This window comes from Lampris incognitus, chromosome 7, assembly GCF_029633865.1.
Source record: "Lampris incognitus isolate fLamInc1 chromosome 7, fLamInc1.hap2, whole genome shotgun sequence".
NCBI lineage: Eukaryota > Metazoa > Chordata > Actinopteri > Lampriformes > Lampridae > Lampris > Lampris incognitus.
The window spans coordinates 13871569-13889335 of NC_079217.1; the positions used below are offsets into that span (position 1 = coordinate 13871569).

Sequence of the window (17767 nt, forward strand, 5' to 3'; positions counted from 1 at the left end):
CATCACATTGATCGATCCGGGATCCAGCCTGACCCCGACAAAGTGGAAACTATTCGGCAGCTGTCATCACCAGCAGATGTACAAGAGTTTAAAAGGATACTGGGAATGGTGAATTATCTCGGAAGATACATCGCCAACCTCTCAACAGTAGGACAGCCACTGTATGAGCTCCTGAAAAACAAGAATGCATGGACATGGAGTCACACACAACAAACAGTCTTTGAACACATCAAGGAGCTGTTGACAACTGCACCAGTACTCACATACTATGACGTGAACAAGCCCACTGCTGTGTCGGCGGATGCAAGTAGTTATGGATTGGGGGGTGTAGTCCTTCAACTCCATGGGGAGCAGTGGAAACCTGTGGCATATTGCCCCAGACACCTCACAGAAGCAGAAACATGCTACGCCCAGATAGAAAAGGAATGTCTGGCTGGTGTGTAGGTGAGCAAGAAGTTTGACAGATACCTCAATGGACTGGAGCAGTTTAAGTTTGTAACTGACCACAAGCCACTAGTGCCTCTCATTAACAGCCGCAGCCTGGACAATGTACTTTTATGATGTCAGCGTCTTCTCACGAGGCTCATGAGATTTAATCCAGTAGCAGAGTATGCTCCAGGGAAAACTGATCATCGCAGATGCCCTGTCACGCAGCCCACTGGCTAGCATGTGCACAGAGGCTCACATAGTGAGGTGGCATGCTATGTGGCTAGTGTACTGGGGGGGAGGGGGGGAATCCCTGCGTCTACAAGCAAAATGGATGAAATCAGAATGGCGACAGCAGCTGACGCTAAACTGCTGTCTGTCATGAAGCTCATAAAGACTGGATGGCCTGAACACTTAAGCAGCGTGCCTGTGGATGCGAGAGAGTATGTCAAAGCAAAATATGAGCTGTAAGAATATAATGGCCTTGTCCTCAGAGGAAGCAGGATCGTCGTGCCAAGGTCAATGAGAGGTGAGATCCTTCAGAAAATTCACGAAGGGCACCAGGGCCTAGTTAAATGTAGGGAGAGAGCGTGTTCATCCGTGTGGTGGCCCGGACTCTCTGTGGAAATAAACAAGCTCGTGACGCCATGCCAGGTGTGCCGTGAACTGAGAAGAACACAACAAAAGGAACCTCTCATCTCTACACCACTTCCAGAGTGACCCTGGAAGAGAATTGCAATGGACCTCTGTGAGCACAAACACCACAGCTACCTGGTAATTGCAGATTATTACTCCAGGTTTATAGAGATACTGCACCTGCCCTCAACAACGAGTGCACAAGTTATCAAAACCTGAAAACAGTCTTTGCCAGGTCTGGCATTCCAGATGTGGTGGTGAGCGATAATGGACCCCAGTTTTCAAGTGCAGAGTTCCAGGAACTCGCAAGGCAGCTCGACTTCAAGCACTGCACATCCAGCCCTCACCACCCACAGGGCAATGGACACGCAGAGAGAGCCATACAGATGGTAAAGAAAATTCTCATGCAAGAAGATCCTGTGATGGCTCTAATGAGCTATAGGTCCCCTCCCTGCTCCACCACAGGCAATACAGCCCAGCTAAGCTGTTGATGGGGAGAAAAATCAGAACCACAACCCCTACTTGAAAATCTCCTACCAAAATGGCCCAGCAGAACAGCTGTGAAAGAAAAAGATGGGAGGGAAAAGGCTAAACAGGCTCACTACTTCAACCGCTGTCATGGAGTCAGGTCATTACCGGCCCTGCAACCAGAAGATGTTGTATTCTCCAAGTTGGACCATGAAAAGTCGTGGTCTTTGCCAGCAGTGATCTCTCAGGACGCAGCAACGAGCAGAGCTGAGGCGGAACCGCCGTCACCTTCAACCAGGGCTGGTTCCCCAGCCCATCCCAGCAGCACCCAGTGAGAGCACAGGGACAGACACCCACTCTGACAGAGTCACCATGTTAAGAGACTGTTCCTGTCAGTCAGAGTGTGGCTACACCCACAATTCCTCTGCCCGGTAAAACTGTGACCAGATCTGGACAGGTGTGCAAGCCAGTCGACAGGCTTGACCTGTAGACAAGTGCGATCATATGACCTTTGGGGGGTGGGAAGGACAGAAGGGTACTAAAAAAAGGGAGGAAACAAAAGGAAAGTTGTATTGAGATTAATGTTGATAATGTTGATTTGTGTTTATGAAACTGTAACCCTTGGTTGAGTAAGAAAGAGACCGGGATATGTTGAAATGACTCAATTTGAGTTAATCTTGATTCATGATATATGCTGTTAAAATAGCCATTTCTGTTAAAGTGTTCATTTGATGTTATAGAAATAACACAAAAGAGGGGGAGATGTCGTATACGGTAGTCAAATGCTCTTGCGCATATACTGTGTGATGTACGTTATACAAGAAAACGTAGGGGCTAGGTGACCTCGGGGAGTTCAGGGAGAGTGTATGAGTGTTGGCGTGTTGACTGACGGTGATTTATTAAAACCGGCAAAAGCTAAATAAACCCTCGATTGCAATTATTTACGGTCACAATGCGAAACATGCCCGAGTCCAACTGAACCGTGCCCGGGCCCACCTCTTCAAGTGGGCCAGGGCACGGTACGCTAAACGTACGCTGAACTGTGCCCGAGCATGGTACGGAGCGATCACACTTGTCAAACGAACAGGATATTGGGGGTCAAACGTGCTTGGGCACAATACAGATCGCCTGTGTTGAAGAGAAATGCTCTCGTATTGCACAATGGGGTTCATGATTTTATTTATCTTGTGGCTTATTTGGAGTCATTTTGGGTGCAGTGACAAACGACCCTCTCACATGCCCTATAGATTTATCAATTATGCAACGAAGCGATTTTCAGTAAATCGTGCCGCAATGTTTTTTTAAATGGGACGGTGACATAATTGATGCCATAGTGTTTGAGTTCCGTGCTCGGGTATGGTTAGCAATCACACTAGATGCGTACCGTGCCCGAGCCCACATCTTCAAGCAGGCCAGGGCATGAACTGGCGACCCACAAGCCTTCTTATGGAGGCACCACTGAGGAGTCCGACTGAAGCAGGAAGTTCTTTCAAGCAAATCTAACAACCCCAATGAGTCGATATCCCAATTAATATGAAAATGTTGCCTAGACACACTGAAAAATGACCATGTCTTGCTTCAAGGAAAATAGTATCAAATGACAGGTTTGGGTATGCTGAAATATTCATGCCAGCCCACTGTGGCTTAGAAAGTGCTTTGAGAAAGCTCATAGGGACAGGATGTGAAAGCAATGGATCAAAAAACGGCACAAAACACATTCCAAAGAATCAATTTCTTCTCTACTCTGCCAGATTTACACACACAGAAAACATAAACATAAGAAATTGTTATCATTAAATTTGCTTCAGTATTGAAATCTGATGTACAGTAAGGATGGCCTTGACGCCATGACACAAATGTTGAATGCTATGACCCAGAACTGTTTTCCAAGCCTCTGACACTGTATCGCTGAAACGAGATCCCAGTATTTAGTCAAACACTTTGTGTAACAACCACAGTAACCTGAACTATGATTTGTTATCTTTTGTTCTTGAGTTTGTGAGTTATAGTAGTTAAGAATTTCCAAACAATTGTGTAAAATCAGCAATCGTTTCTCATATCCACATGATCCAGAACGATCGGGACATTTTTCTCTGAGGTGCAGGTTGAGGAAATAAAGTAGTAAATAAAGAATAAAGCAGTGTGCTTTTGTGGACAAGCAGAGCTCTGGTCAAATACATTTTATAATCTAAGAGAGGGTCCCCAATTCTGCAAATACTTCAGTGTTCAGTAGTTTTACTACACAATATGGAATAGATAGGAGTTTGAAAGGCTTTTAAAAGACTGTTGAGTCAACTACAATATGGTTGCCAAGGGTCCATGTTTTGCATATTGCAGAAATGCTGGAAGTATTTCTGTCGCACGGTCCTTTCCTTTTTATAGCCGTCTTAGAGTCAGAAAGCATATGTATTTCTAGGTCTTATATGTATTATACATCCTGTCTCCGCCACTTCACCACCATTCCTAAAGGAGAAACCCATGACATGATGTTTTACTTTGGCATCAGCTAGCTAGTATGGGTACTTTTCTTCAGCAGCAAAAAGACTGCTCGCCCAAATATTCTTGGGTAATTCAATATAGATAATAAACCTCATGTTTATCTGCATTTAAAGACATAAAATAAAAACAAAGCAACACGGCAAGACCATACTATGTGCTCAGAAAGGATAAATACGGGGACTCCGGGAGTGCTGTTACCGATGGGTGGATGTTTAATGTTTGCAATCCCAGCACTGTGGATGTGTCAAGCACTTTTTCTGGAGAGAACTAACTACATGCAGAAAGTCAGTAAAAAGAAACCATGAAAAGGAAAAAAGAAAAAAGAAAATGCCTTTGCTTTGATTTTAGACTCCAGCCTTTATTGAAACCATTCTTTTAACTCCTCCTCGATCCGTCGTCGTTTCGAATATGTCTTTCATGATCTTTACTCACATTAGGATACGCAAGCGGACTAAATATCAGCACTCTGTGTTAGTATCCTGAAGCCGTATAATGTTGCCTCTATCAAAAAAACAAAAAAAAGTTTCAGAAATCTCTTCCGTTTCCCAAACTCTGAGTCAGAGATCTTACGCCCGCCCTCCTACACTCTCTCTCCGTGGTTTCCACATTCCACATGGATTGAAAAAGTCCAGTCCTTCGTATTGCATTACCACTGGGGAGATGCAACCCTGCCCCCTGTCTCATTACTTTTATTTACTGTGCATTGAAAACAGAAAATGATGAGGGGGAAGGGGGGCAGTTTTGTACCTCCTGTGATGCTAGCCATACTTTTTCTCCATTTTTTAAGACTGTTAAAATAAACACTAAAACTTTGATGTAAGAGGGTTTATATTGTGCAGACGGCTGCCCTATGAGCAAGCTTTATGCAATATCCTTGAAGTACAGTGTGTGTTAATCATGTGCCAGGGTTTGAAAATTTTATCCTCCACTCATCAAAACATAAACAAAAGCGTGACCCCACATCTAGACCTTAATAATTAATACGCCGCAAAAAGAGATCTGCATATTTAATAAGTGCGCATTTGCATGACTATGGAAAGCTCATTAAAAAGCAAACCTTTTTCCTGACTCACTTGTCAATGTTTAATATCTTTGATTGCTAAGCAGGGCACGGTGGATGGCTGGAGACTGTAGGCTGGTATTACTACTGCGGCAAAGAGCTATAAAGATCTCCACGCCAAGACAGCAGCAGGTCTAGCAAGTCCGAGGGAAGATACGCACCTGAAACGAGACAGCAAGGGCGCCCAGAGGTAAAACACTTGGATCAATATTAACGTGACTTCCATTTCATGCTTGCCCAATTCCAATCACCTAACAATATACTCTGATGGCGGGTCTTGCACGGCTGTAACCGGGTGGGTTATTACAGGCAGAGGGCAGAAACAGACTTTGCTGGCTAAGCTGTCCATGTTGCTAATAGACAAGGAGGTGGAGTTTAAGGCAAGAGTTTAACCTCCCTTCCAAACAAGACCGTGAGACACACAAAACTCTCTCTCTCTCTCTCTCTCTCGCTCTCTCTCTCTCTCTCTCTCTCTCTCTCTCTCTCTCTCTCTCTCTCTCTCTCTCTCACACCCACACACACACATACACACACACACAGTGCCAATAGTTCACCAAAAACTTGCTTCAACAGCAAAGGATCTTATTCATAACTGAAATAATATCTGAAAGAAACCATAAATGACTGTCAGACAAATGCTGTCAAAAATTGTACAGTCCAATCGCTCACCGACATGATGTCGGCGAAAACTGATTTGAAATAACATGGTTTCGTTTTTTTTTTCCCCAACTTGCTTCTATTTCCCCCAAGTGAGCCTGTAAGTCTGACATTTACCATGAACAGAGAGCAGTGTAGGTCTGCCCTCCTCACACTCAACGTAGTCCCCCAACATATATTGTCCTATTCCGCTGTCAAATCACCAGCTTTACACTCACTCTGAACAACCTGCAGTTCCTGCAATACTTTCAGATACTAAAGCTTTAATAATGGCTCTTCAGGGCTGACTCAAGAAAACAGGTTTCCTTGTTTTGCTCCTCTGAAAAGAATTGTGCAGACAACCACTCGCTTGGAGGGAAAAGCTCAAAAAGAGGATCTTGTCAAAATGGCAGAAAAACAAAGTTGGGAAGCTGCGACTAACCTTTGACCTCCTGACAGCGGGGTTATCTGTTAATGACAGGTATTATCTCAAACACCATACCTCATCTTCATCACAACTGAACATAAATTTAAAAAAATGTTTTGAAATAAACTGCCAGCTGTCACTGCTGTCAAAATTTACTCGCCCTCAAAAAAAAAAAAAACCGGCAGAAGAAATTTTTCTTATTCGAGAAAAAGAAGAAAAAAACCCCCAAAACTTATTCTCCTCAGCCACAGCCTGTGAGTGAGTGTAAGAGGTGACATCTGACCACAGGTGTTCCCCCCGTTCACTTGACAAGCTTATACATTATTCGTCTCATTACACCCTCCAACGGACACCAAGTCCTCAACAGGTCCTCAATCAATTTAAGTCGGGCACCGCTGAGAGTCTCTGATATCACAGACAGCACAGGAAGGTATTTGGTGGATTTACAGACTTAATCGCATACAACGCGCTTTTCACGGCATTTCGGGCCCCCTCGCCCCTGGTCTTGCTTCCCGTATCTTTATCTTGTTCTTCATTGTCTACTACCGTTTCAGAGACAGGCATCATCATAACAGCCACATAGGCTTGAAACATCCAAAAAAATAAATATCTAAACAGAGAGAAAGAAAATAAAAGAGTCTCACATACAGTGGTTATTCCCAGCAACACAGAGACTAACAAGCCAAAGCTGCAAAAGTGGGCTTCTGAAAAATAATAATGCTAATAGTAACAATAATAATAATAATAAAAATGGGATGAAATTTGAAACAGATGGTGTAATTATTAGCATGTGTGCCTCATATATATGGACCACCAGCATCTAAGACAGCAGCTGGCGTGTGTTCATCTACAAGTCTGCCATGACCGTCACATAGCAGCCATGGCACGGCTAGCGCTAAAAGCAGCCAGATTAGATTTTGAACTCAGCCAGTGGTTGGCCTCCCTAGCATCATGAACACAGAGTGGGGTCAGAGCACATTTTGGAAATCATGACTTGCCTTGCTGCGAATTTTACAAAAAAAATGCAAAAAGAATTGTTTCATTAGATTTTTTTATGGTAGCAATTTCACACCGGCCATCATTAATCTTGTATTCGAAGCGCTAACATAACGTGGTGCGTTGCTTTATTTTCCATAAAGGTGGCGCTTGCCTCATAAGAATGAGAAAATATTGGATTTCACAATCAATAAATTTGCCCCTTGTTCTAAAAGTGCATTTGCTCAGCAATTCGTTTAATGGTCGAGGAACAGACCCAAGGGCGTTAAATGGCATCGTGCTGCTTCCTTTTAAAAGCTGGCGATGCGTGACATGAGGTAAAATTGACGCAGGATGGTGGTCCACATCGCCACATCATCTGGGTCAGAAAGAAAAGTTTCGGATAAAAAGTACAAAACAGTAAAAAGAGATCTTAATTGACCTTAACTATGTGTGGCACTGGAAATAAAAAAGTGCAATGAAATGGAAGTGGCACGCTGAATTGACAGGACCCATTAATATATTACCTATAAAAATTCTGCTAACGGTGAGCGCCATTCATATTGGACTTGGGCTGACTTCACTGCCCTTCTCAAATTATACACATTTTACCACGACCAAATATCAAGTGCCCCTCTGCTGATGCATACTCATAAATGTTTGAAAACGATGTTCTTCCCTGTGTTTGACTCGGTAACCTCAGAGTGCTTCACACGGCAACGATGGCACAACACGGTCTTAAAACGATGCGGTCGCCGCTATGGGAAAAAAAAGAAAAAAGGGCGTACTTACCGTAGTCTTGCACTGACTTGCACGTAATGTCCAAATGGGTGGATCCAAATGGGTTCCTGACAAATCTCCGCCTCCGGCGCAGGTCATCCTCCCAGTAGTCGAGACGCCAGAAGTCATGAAGCTGACTGCGAAGAGAGGGAGACAAGAGGACAGGCAGGTTAGACAGAGCCCACACCCCTCGGTGATGGCCCGATTACAGCAGCCACTGCTTTATCAAAGCACTACATCTACAAGCCGCGTATACTGTAACAGATTTATTGGGCTGAGCGGTGGCATGCTTTGCAGAGGCTCGGTTATGCTAGCCCGACTGAGGCCCAAAGTAGTGGAATAGTAGGGAGCGGGGAGCAGCAGCCACTACGCACATAAATCACAGGCACTCCCATTAACAAATACAGCATCAAATTACAAGTATAAATGGCGCAGCTTGCCTCCTTTTTTACAATGTTTTTTAACAAGTCTTGTAAATCAAAGGTAGGACCCTCAATGCAGACAGCGTGGGGTTTAATGATCTGGGGTCTTGGGGGCAGTTGAGGCATAAGCCTATAAACCCCCCCCCCCCAGTACCCCCACCAACACCACCAACCCCCCCCCCCCCCCGCATATGCCGAGCCATGATTAAAATAATGTGCTGAAATATTCATTGAAATGAATCCCAGGGCCCTGGAGCAACCCAACAGAAAATTGCATTTTTATTCATTATTAATAACAGCGAATTAGGGCCGTAAAAAAAAAAAGGGGAGAAAAAGAAGAAAACGGCTCCAGCATGTGGTAACCATCTTTGTAAATGATTATTCCAACATTAGTGAGGACCTGGGATAATTTTATTGCCTTCAGCTAATGCAAACCATTAAGTGCCAGGGCCAGCATCGAGTTACTAAGTGCTGCTCGCTCCAAGTGTGCACAAGCTGGACGTATCTCCAAGCTTTTTTGTGTTTCCTTCAGAGCAAACTGCAGTAGAAGGAAAACACAACAACAAAAATAACCTTGCAATTGAACTGGGTAGAAGAATATGTAAAAAAAGAAAAAGGAAGTTGTGATTAAAGTAACTGGTGGACGGATGACCATCTGAAAACACATGACCACATCACTCCGATATGCGGTCGATCTTTATTTTTAGCCAAACGTGATGATATACAGAGCCGTGCTGTTTATGTTTTACCCCCCCCCCCAACGTTAACAACAATATGTGCAGGAGAACTACAGTACTAAAAGCCCTGGGTCTTATTAAAAACAGAGTTTCCCCCCTGTACTGACTCCGACTTAGAGCTACTTACTGAACAAAGTACATCCAGCTATGTAGTCCCACCCCCCCACCCCCACACACATACACACACGCGAATACTCACACAGGCATACAAAAACACGCACACACGCATTAGTCTTTGTACTCTTATCTTAAATGTTGCCTCCACATTGCTGCATAACTGCAGTACCAGAACAGAACAACAGTCAGCCAAACAAAGCTCAAAGCAATACCTTGGATTTAGTACAGCCATATCCAAATCCAAGAACAGATCCCCCCCCCTTTTTTTCACTGTGCATAGGATACAGTAAATCCTTGGCAAGCAGCTGCACATTTCATTGTACGGTTTCTGCCCACTTCTCAGCCATAATATTGAAGCAGTCTAAACAGATTAGTGTTACAGAGGGATCACGTCACAGAGTGCAGCCTCCTTGTGCTGCGACTATAATATCTTCAAAATGTCAGAAATCAAGACGCTCGGGGAAACTTCGCGAGTCTCACACACGGCGATGAGAGCTCCGTTTTAGCCCAGTATCAATCAAACGGGCCCGCCCGCCCTCGCGCGCACGGGGCACGGACACGGCGGGCGTGCTCGCCGTGTATGAAAAGGCCCCGCAAGCCGTGCGTGACGCAAGGCGACGCCAAATGCTCAGGGCCTTGTCCCCTGTCAATCTCCCTCCAGAGCTTAACAAGAGAAGAAGAGAGATGTCAGAGGTTGGGAAGGAAAAACTGGCATAAATGATATTGTAAACGCAAGATTACACAGTGTGAATAAATGTAAATCCACTGTAGGCAACTGGGCGATTACTGCAGAAGATTATGTTCTCTAATTCCTGGTGCAAATGCACAGCAGATGCCAGCGGGGGCAAATCCGCCACTTTGAAGATTTTCTCTTAGCAGCATTAAATGCCTTTGATGCATTCAATTTGGTTTATTTAAGGATAATCATTTGTGTACGACGACTTAAGTAGAAGCCAAAATATTCTTCATGGCTCTTAATGTGAATTGAATGTTCAACAAGCCATACTCCAAATGACTATGATAGATTAACCAAGATGTGCCGGATGTCAACATTTGATTTCTCTTTCCCTCGCTTCCTCCGATGCATGTGTTTTCGGTTTGGGGATGGTTTTCTGGTGTTATAAGCAGGACCTGTGAAATTCTAGACCATGTGGTCAGCACTGGAGCAGATTTGGACAGTGCCAAAGTGCTGTGCTGGAGAAACCGCCTCTCTGAGGGTGGTCCGGCGAGGATCTGGAGGATTGCACTCCCAGAGGAGACTCACAACTGGCAGCTACAGAACATATAGTGTATCTGCAGAGAAGCCTCTCAGGTGGCGCCCAGCAGCTATTGAGCAGCACTACACCCACGACCAAAATGCCGAGCTGATAGTAGGGGGGAATAAAAAAAACAAGCAAAATAAATATATAAATAGATAAAAAATTTGCTTTAACAAAATGATGTCATTCTTTCCGATGATTCTATTAAAATCAACTGGTTCACATTTCACTTTTTTTTTAAATCTTATAAAGCCATATAATTTTGTGATCCTGTTTTAATGTTTTATTCTTCTCTCATTAAGATGTGTGACTATTTCCGCCCCCGAAATTTATTTATTTTTACATGGTGACGCTGGTCACGTGGTTCAGGTCCTGGTCTGTTCCGGTGGCGTCTGGACACCGCTTGGCATGCTCCTCATCATATTCTTCATATATTTTATAACTCCATTATGATTGTGTTATCCTCTTTCAATGTTGTACTCTGTAAATTGTGTTTTATTCTGTAAACACAACATCCATTGCACGTTGTCCGTCTTGGGAGCGAGATCCCTCCTCTGTTGCTCTCCCTGAGGTTTCTTCCTATTTTTTCTCCCTGTTAAAGGTTTTTTTTTAGGGAGTTGTCCCTTATCTGATGAGAGGGTCTAAGGACAGGACGTTGTGTTGCTGTAAATCAGAATCAGAATACTTTATTCATCCCCAAGGGAAAATTGGGTAAAGCCCACTGAGGCAAATTTGTAATTTGTGATATTGGGCTATACAAATAAAATTGACCCGACTTGAGTTGGCTCAAAGTCCACTCGATGCACATAACCAGATGACCGTATGCATTGAATTTTGCAGGACAGTGACTGTGAGACAGCATGGCATCTCCATTATCTTGGACGGGAGATCTTAAAACACCAGTGGCCGATATCACTATCGCTACCATAAGACTATTTCAGCAGGGTGGTTTTCTGCATGATCTCTGCATGAACAACACATCGCCCATCTCATGGCGTCCTTTATTTGCCAGGGTTGGCACTTTGCTCTCTTATCTATCTATCTATCTATCTATCTATCTATCTATCTATCTATCTATCTATCTATCTATCTATCTATCTATCTATCTATCTATCTATCTATCTATCTATCTATCTATCTATCTATCTATCTATCTATCTATCTATCTATCTATTTTTTTTCACCTCAAATGTGTCTGGCTTCATGACAACCATAAGTAATAGCTACAAACCGGCCCCCTCGAAACTGGCAAAAATTTATTAGTCCTGTCACCCATCAATCACCCAAATGGATTTCAAACTGCATTTTAAAAGCTAATTTTCCAGTGTTGATAACCAACAGGAAACAGTGTCACCGTTATTTATGGAGGCTTTCAGACTTGCTAAGTACAATAGGATAAATGTGTAAGAAAACGATTGCCTCTCTTCTTCTCTTTTTAAATTGGCATATAAAGCGCATCTCTCCTGAGCGAGCAAGTGCTGAGGGTTTTTTTTTTTGTGCGGGAGATATAACAACCAACCCCCCCCCCCCCCGGTCTTCAGGGAATGTGCTCAGCTTGTAAACGGTGGCAAAACTACGGGACGTTTTACAGCAAAAATATACCGTCACATCTTGCAAAGATGCGCTCTTATATTTTCCGCAGCGAATACCGGGCAAACAGATATTTTCGGTATTCTTAACACAATGTGAGGATGGCATGAGTAATTTTCCCCCCTTATTTTTCTCTCGGGTTTGTAAAACAGCCCACATGACGAGACCCGCTGGGAGCCATCGGGCGAGCAGATCAGTGATGTTAGCGGATCGTAAATGCTTTTTAAATGGCTGGGTTGTCAAGCGTACTGCTGCCCTTCTTATCGCCAATACAAACACCGTCAACACAATTGAAAAAAACAAAAGAAATGAGAAAACAAATAAACAAACAAACAAACAAAATGCATCAATGTCACTATATTGGATTATATATTGGAATATACACTATGTTTGGTTGCTATACTGCCAGTAAAGTTCTGCAGCTTTGCAGTGGTGTGCAGACCCCCGAGCACGTCACCAAATCAAACAACGATACCGTACCACCTCTATAGTGAAAGGCGGTACTGGATCTTATGTTTCTGAAGACACTGAAAAAAAAAAAGACACTGAAAACAGCCCGGCCATGTGAAACAACACAGTGCTGGGTCACCAAGGGACGGTGGATGGTGACGGTGATGGTGAGGTCACAGAGAGATGAAGCTCTCTCAGTTACACCAGCACAATGGACGCTTAAGCAACATCCTATTTCTTCTCACAGAGTGAGGCAGTCAAGAGGAAGCAAAGGGACATGGTGATTCAATAAAACACCATTATATTCCTTGTAAAAAGCCTCCATTGGCGACATGAATGAGGCCTAATTATAATAAATACCAGTCATCAGTGACAATTCTATTCAAATGGCAGAAACTGGTTTCCATCACACACACACACACACACACACACACACACACACACACACACACACACACACACACACACACACACACAAACGTGCCCTGTCCACTTTGTGTGACTGAGACACTGAACACACCCGTTTTAGCTGAACTCCAGGAACAAATGGCCCTTTCTTTTGTCTTCAGTCGTCACTGCTGGCTCTAACCAGCGATTATTGAATTGTTGGGGTATTTATTGATCGGCTAAACGAATTCCTGAAATCATTGATCCGCAAAAAAACAATTCACAAATAAAGGTTTAACATGAGCCCATGAGGCCAGTACCTTTGAAGCGGTTCTCTGAAAAGGGAGGTCCCCGCAAAACGCTCAACAGTGAAGACAAATATGCAGTCCTTTGACCGTCAAATTGGAAACAAGTGGATTTCTAAAGACATGAATTTCACCCGTTGTGAAACTCATCGGGCAGTTGGTAGACACCAAGCGAGCCAAGAGTGGGGGAAAAGCGCTGCCTTGTCCAACGGCTGCCCTCTTTTAGGCGAGGAGTGTATGTCCCGTTTATTCATATGCTGTAGCTACACAGACTCAAATAAAACCATTCATCAAAAACGGCAACTGGCAAACATATGGTGAACATTTCTCAGCTGCCTCCATTCAAAGTAAAACCATAAATTGAGAGAAAGAATACACTTGATGATTTCCTTTATAACAGCACAGCTCAAGTTTGAGCATCTGTCCGCTGATGCCAAGTGCTAAGTGAAGACAGAGGACCATCTCTGTGGAAACATCTACTCCCATCGCTACGATCAACATCTAAATCATCCATATTCAGAAAGATATCTGAAAAGGACTCTAATTAGCAAAGATCCATAACACTTCATGGATTTCAGTGTAATACATCTCAACTTGTAAACTACTGTTGGCATCCGGGTAGCGTAGCGGTCTATTCCGTTGCCTACCAATATGGGGATCGCCGGTTCGAATCCCCATATTACCTCCGGCTTGGTCAGGCATCCCTACAGACACAATTGGCCGTGTCTGCCGGTGGGAAGCCGGATGTGGGTGTGTCCTGGTTGCTGCACTAGCGCCGCCTCTGGTCGGTCGGGGCGCCTGTTCGGGGGGGAGGGGGAACTGGGGGGGGGGATAGCGCGATCCTCCTCCTCCCACGCGCTACGTCCCCCTGGTGAAACTCCTCACTGTCAGGTGAAAAGAAGCGGCTGGTGACTCCACATGTATCGGAGGAGGCACGTGGTAGTCTGCAGCCCTCCCCAGATCGACAAAGGGGGTGGAGCAGCAACTGGGACGGCTCGGAAGAGTGGGGTAATTGGCCGGATACAATTGGGGAGAAAAAGGGGGGGGGGGTATATTTCTATCAATTTAGTAGCACTGTTTAGTCTAGACACTGTAATGAATTACGCAATCTTTGTTTTTTTTTTCTTTTCTAAGTATGATTATTGATATTTGTAGAAGGGGAGGTATTTTTTTTCCAAAAAAAAAAAAAATCTTCATAAGCCATTTTTAGCTTCCAACCTCTCCTGCACAATGTTTAAAGTCTTTAAAAAAAATTTACTGTCTTTTTTTATATGTGCAAATAAACTAAAGTAAGCTAAACAAAGTGACACCAACATCATGATGTGATTACAGCGTACTTTGATCTGTTCGATCCCCTTATTTTCCTCTAATCACTAAAGCCAGTGCTGTCGCGGACATGTGGATCCTGTGCTGGTACCCAAATGCTTCCAGTTACCGGATGTGAGTTATCTTTCATAGATAAAGGGATCGGGAATTAACACGCCAAGGAGTGACTATTGGACAAAGACTAAAGGAAAACACGGCATCAACAAGATTAACTCCGGGTCATCTGGTGTAATGAAGACAGACGTGGGACGACCGGGCGTGAGCTGAGAGGCTGTACTGCGGGTGAACTCTCCCGGCTTGCCAGCTCTGCGGATCCCCATCTTTCATCGGGAATGGGGCACAGTCAAGCGATGCACGGCTCCATTTCTTTTGCCTGCTGAAATTGATGGTTGTGTGAATGGGCCTCTTTCCAGAGATAATTAGCACAATGTACAAGGTTAAGAGTGCCCCTAGGGAAGAGAGCACAGTTTAGGTCAAGAGCGAATGTGAAAGGAGAGAATGTAAGCTTGCTATAAATGTACTGCCCAAACTCGTACCCAGGGAAGAAAAGCAACTCTGGAAAGCAAGCTGTATTTAAATACTTTTCTCTTCTACGAGTATCTAACCTTCTGGGGGATAGACATAGAAAAATGTAAACTGGCATATAATACCTTGGGCTCTAAGCCAGCACACAGTCTAATTCATGACAGGCAATTTTTTTTATCAATACCGTATATCAAGAAGGAGACCGACAAGAAGGGACGGTGGAAAGGCGATGCACATTTTTGCTGTTATCTATTCCCGGGTGTTAAAGAGGATCGAATCTAAAATCTGCGGGGGTATCTTGGCCTTCGCGTCAACCTTCAGAAGGGTCATCCGACCCGGAGCCCACCAAGGATTCAGGCCTCCCCTGAACACGCTCCCAGGCAAAGCTCCAGACCCCGGCATCAGAATTGATAACCCTTTCAGGCGAGACTGAAGACCGAGGGCAGACCATGAGTAAAAAGGTTCATTCCATCACAAAGTTATTATCCACGGGTAGATAGTTGCCATTCATCACACGTGAGGGATGAAACTCAGTGTTAGTCAAGGGAAACGGCTGTTTCACTGCCCTGCTAGTGGATCAATACACGCCGCCATTTTCCTTTCTCCTCCTGCTACAAAAAAGTAATTATACAGGAGGACCGTTGACAATCGATAGATCAGTCAGGTTAGGTTAAGGTCTGCTTCAGGAGGTCTGGGGAGCAGCTCTGCTGTCAGCTGTCAGTGATGCTGCTGATGTCAACACGGACACCTGCACGGGAACAAAGGGAGGTCTGTCCACTTCAGCACCTTTTTACATTTCTGGTAGGGCGACCGTGTCGCGACAATTAGTGCTTGGAGAGCACTGGTGAAAGAACTTAGGGGAGGGACACGAGAGACACTGCAGGGGACACCAATTGGAAAATGTTCAAGCGGAGGTGTCGGTGTTATGGTGGTTGGTGGATTTGTTCGTATATGACTGGTGCAAACATGAACATGAATAAATAAGCAATCAATAAGCAAATATCAGGTGAATCAGCCACACTAAAATTTTCCCTAGGTGTGAATGCGTCAGTCCTGTGATGGGCTGGCGGCCTGTCCAGGGTCTCTCCCCACATGCTGGCCAGTGACTGCTGGGATAGGCTCCAGCATCCCGTGACCCTACTCGGGATAAGCGGCTTGGATAATGGATGGATGGATGGATGAATACTGTGGTAAGGCAATACAAATTATTATAGACTTTTTGAATTTCTGTCAAAATTGTATTGTTATTGTGTGGTAACGATTGAAAAGGAGAAAAAAACAACAATTGGTGCTTCTTTATCTCTCAAGCATTTAAGGGGAATAAAACTGCTTTGCAGCCCTTATGAAAAAAAACAAAGAAAACAACAGTTTTGCTGCAATAATGTGGTTCTGTGTTTCAAAGTCACTGCAGATTATTCTCCAATGAATTCATCAGACTTGCCCTGACGTCTCCTTTCACTTCAGACGAGCATGAACTTTATAATCCACTGGCAGGGTTCAGAGGTCAACAGTAGAGGGGACCAGAGGGCAGGGAAAATCACTCTCCCCTTGGAAAAATGTCTGACATCCAATTTTCAACTTGATTTATCAGTGTAAAGCGAAAATTGATAGTGTGTCATTACCGGGAAGGGAGCTGTCTCGGGGAGCTGTATCAAAGCATCACCGTTTTGATTTAGCACAGCGGATCAATACAAACCTATACTGTTTCAATTTGAGTAGTATTGATTTTTCTTATGCCGTCTCGGAGTGCGGGGACATTCATCATCAAGCAAACATGGTGTGATCCAACATGCATCTATAAGGGTTGATCTGCTTAATCTGCACTGAAGTCACATGTATGCAGAGCAGCTGTTTCCAAGCCCCCTTGCAGAACATCCCACCGGTACAGGCAACACAGGCTATAAGCTAACGTTGATGGAATACTAATTTCTCACACTGTTGGCCAAAAAGGAAAACAATGGCACGATGGGGAGGGGTCGTCTGTGCCGCTAATAATCTACAGATGCTGGCTGTTTAGGACAAGCTTCATCTAACGTTCCACAATGGGCCCGGCCAGCCTGGCGACCGTATTCATCTGACCCAACAAAAATAAAACAAAATGCATACTTGACAATGTGAAAACATCTTTACCCGTAACCATAAGCAGTCATAATGCTTTTCCCCCGGCCAGCTTGAGAAGATTTTTGTTTATAACATATTCTACATAGATGACCCATAACTCTATGTGATGTCCCCCAGGCAGAACTTAGGAGTAAAAAGGAAAGCCAATTTCAGTGCACAAGGGTGAAACAAACGCACATATTCATATTCATATACACAAGCATGCACGCACATAGCATGCTTACCGTGCTCACACATGCACACTCACACACACACTCACACACACACACACACACACACACACACACACACACCCATCAACCAGTCAGAAATAACAGACAGCCACCTCACAATGCTTGGGGGCTTTATATTTTACAGGAGCAGCATAAATGGGAAAGTTAATGTAGCATTGAATAAGACTAAGGCGCCGAACTGCAACACTGCCCTGAGCTGGTGAACATATTGCATCATTTTTCTTTTCCAGCAGGTTAGCATTAAATTTGAATTTGTTGGAAGTTTTGTGGTATCATTTACAATGTACTCACGCTCAATAACCTTTTGTTTAAATGCAAATGCTGCGCCCCTGAGAAGGTTTTCATTAATATTTGAATAAGGGCCCAGGAATCAGCCCATAACATTTTG

General features: G+C 44.1%; 1 protein-coding gene across 5 annotated transcripts in view; it reads right to left on the reverse strand.

The window, feature by feature from the left end:
• Positions 1-17767, reverse strand: part of nbeab (neurobeachin b) — a 338760-nt gene that overhangs the window by 109829 nt on the left and 211164 nt on the right. For all 5 annotated transcript variants that reach the window (XM_056283778.1, XM_056283780.1, XM_056283777.1 and 2 more), the window contains one exon: positions 7920-8044. In XM_056283778.1, the coding sequence (XP_056139753.1) occupies positions 7920-8044 (125 nt within the window). The remainder of the gene's footprint in view (positions 1-7919; positions 8045-17767) is intronic.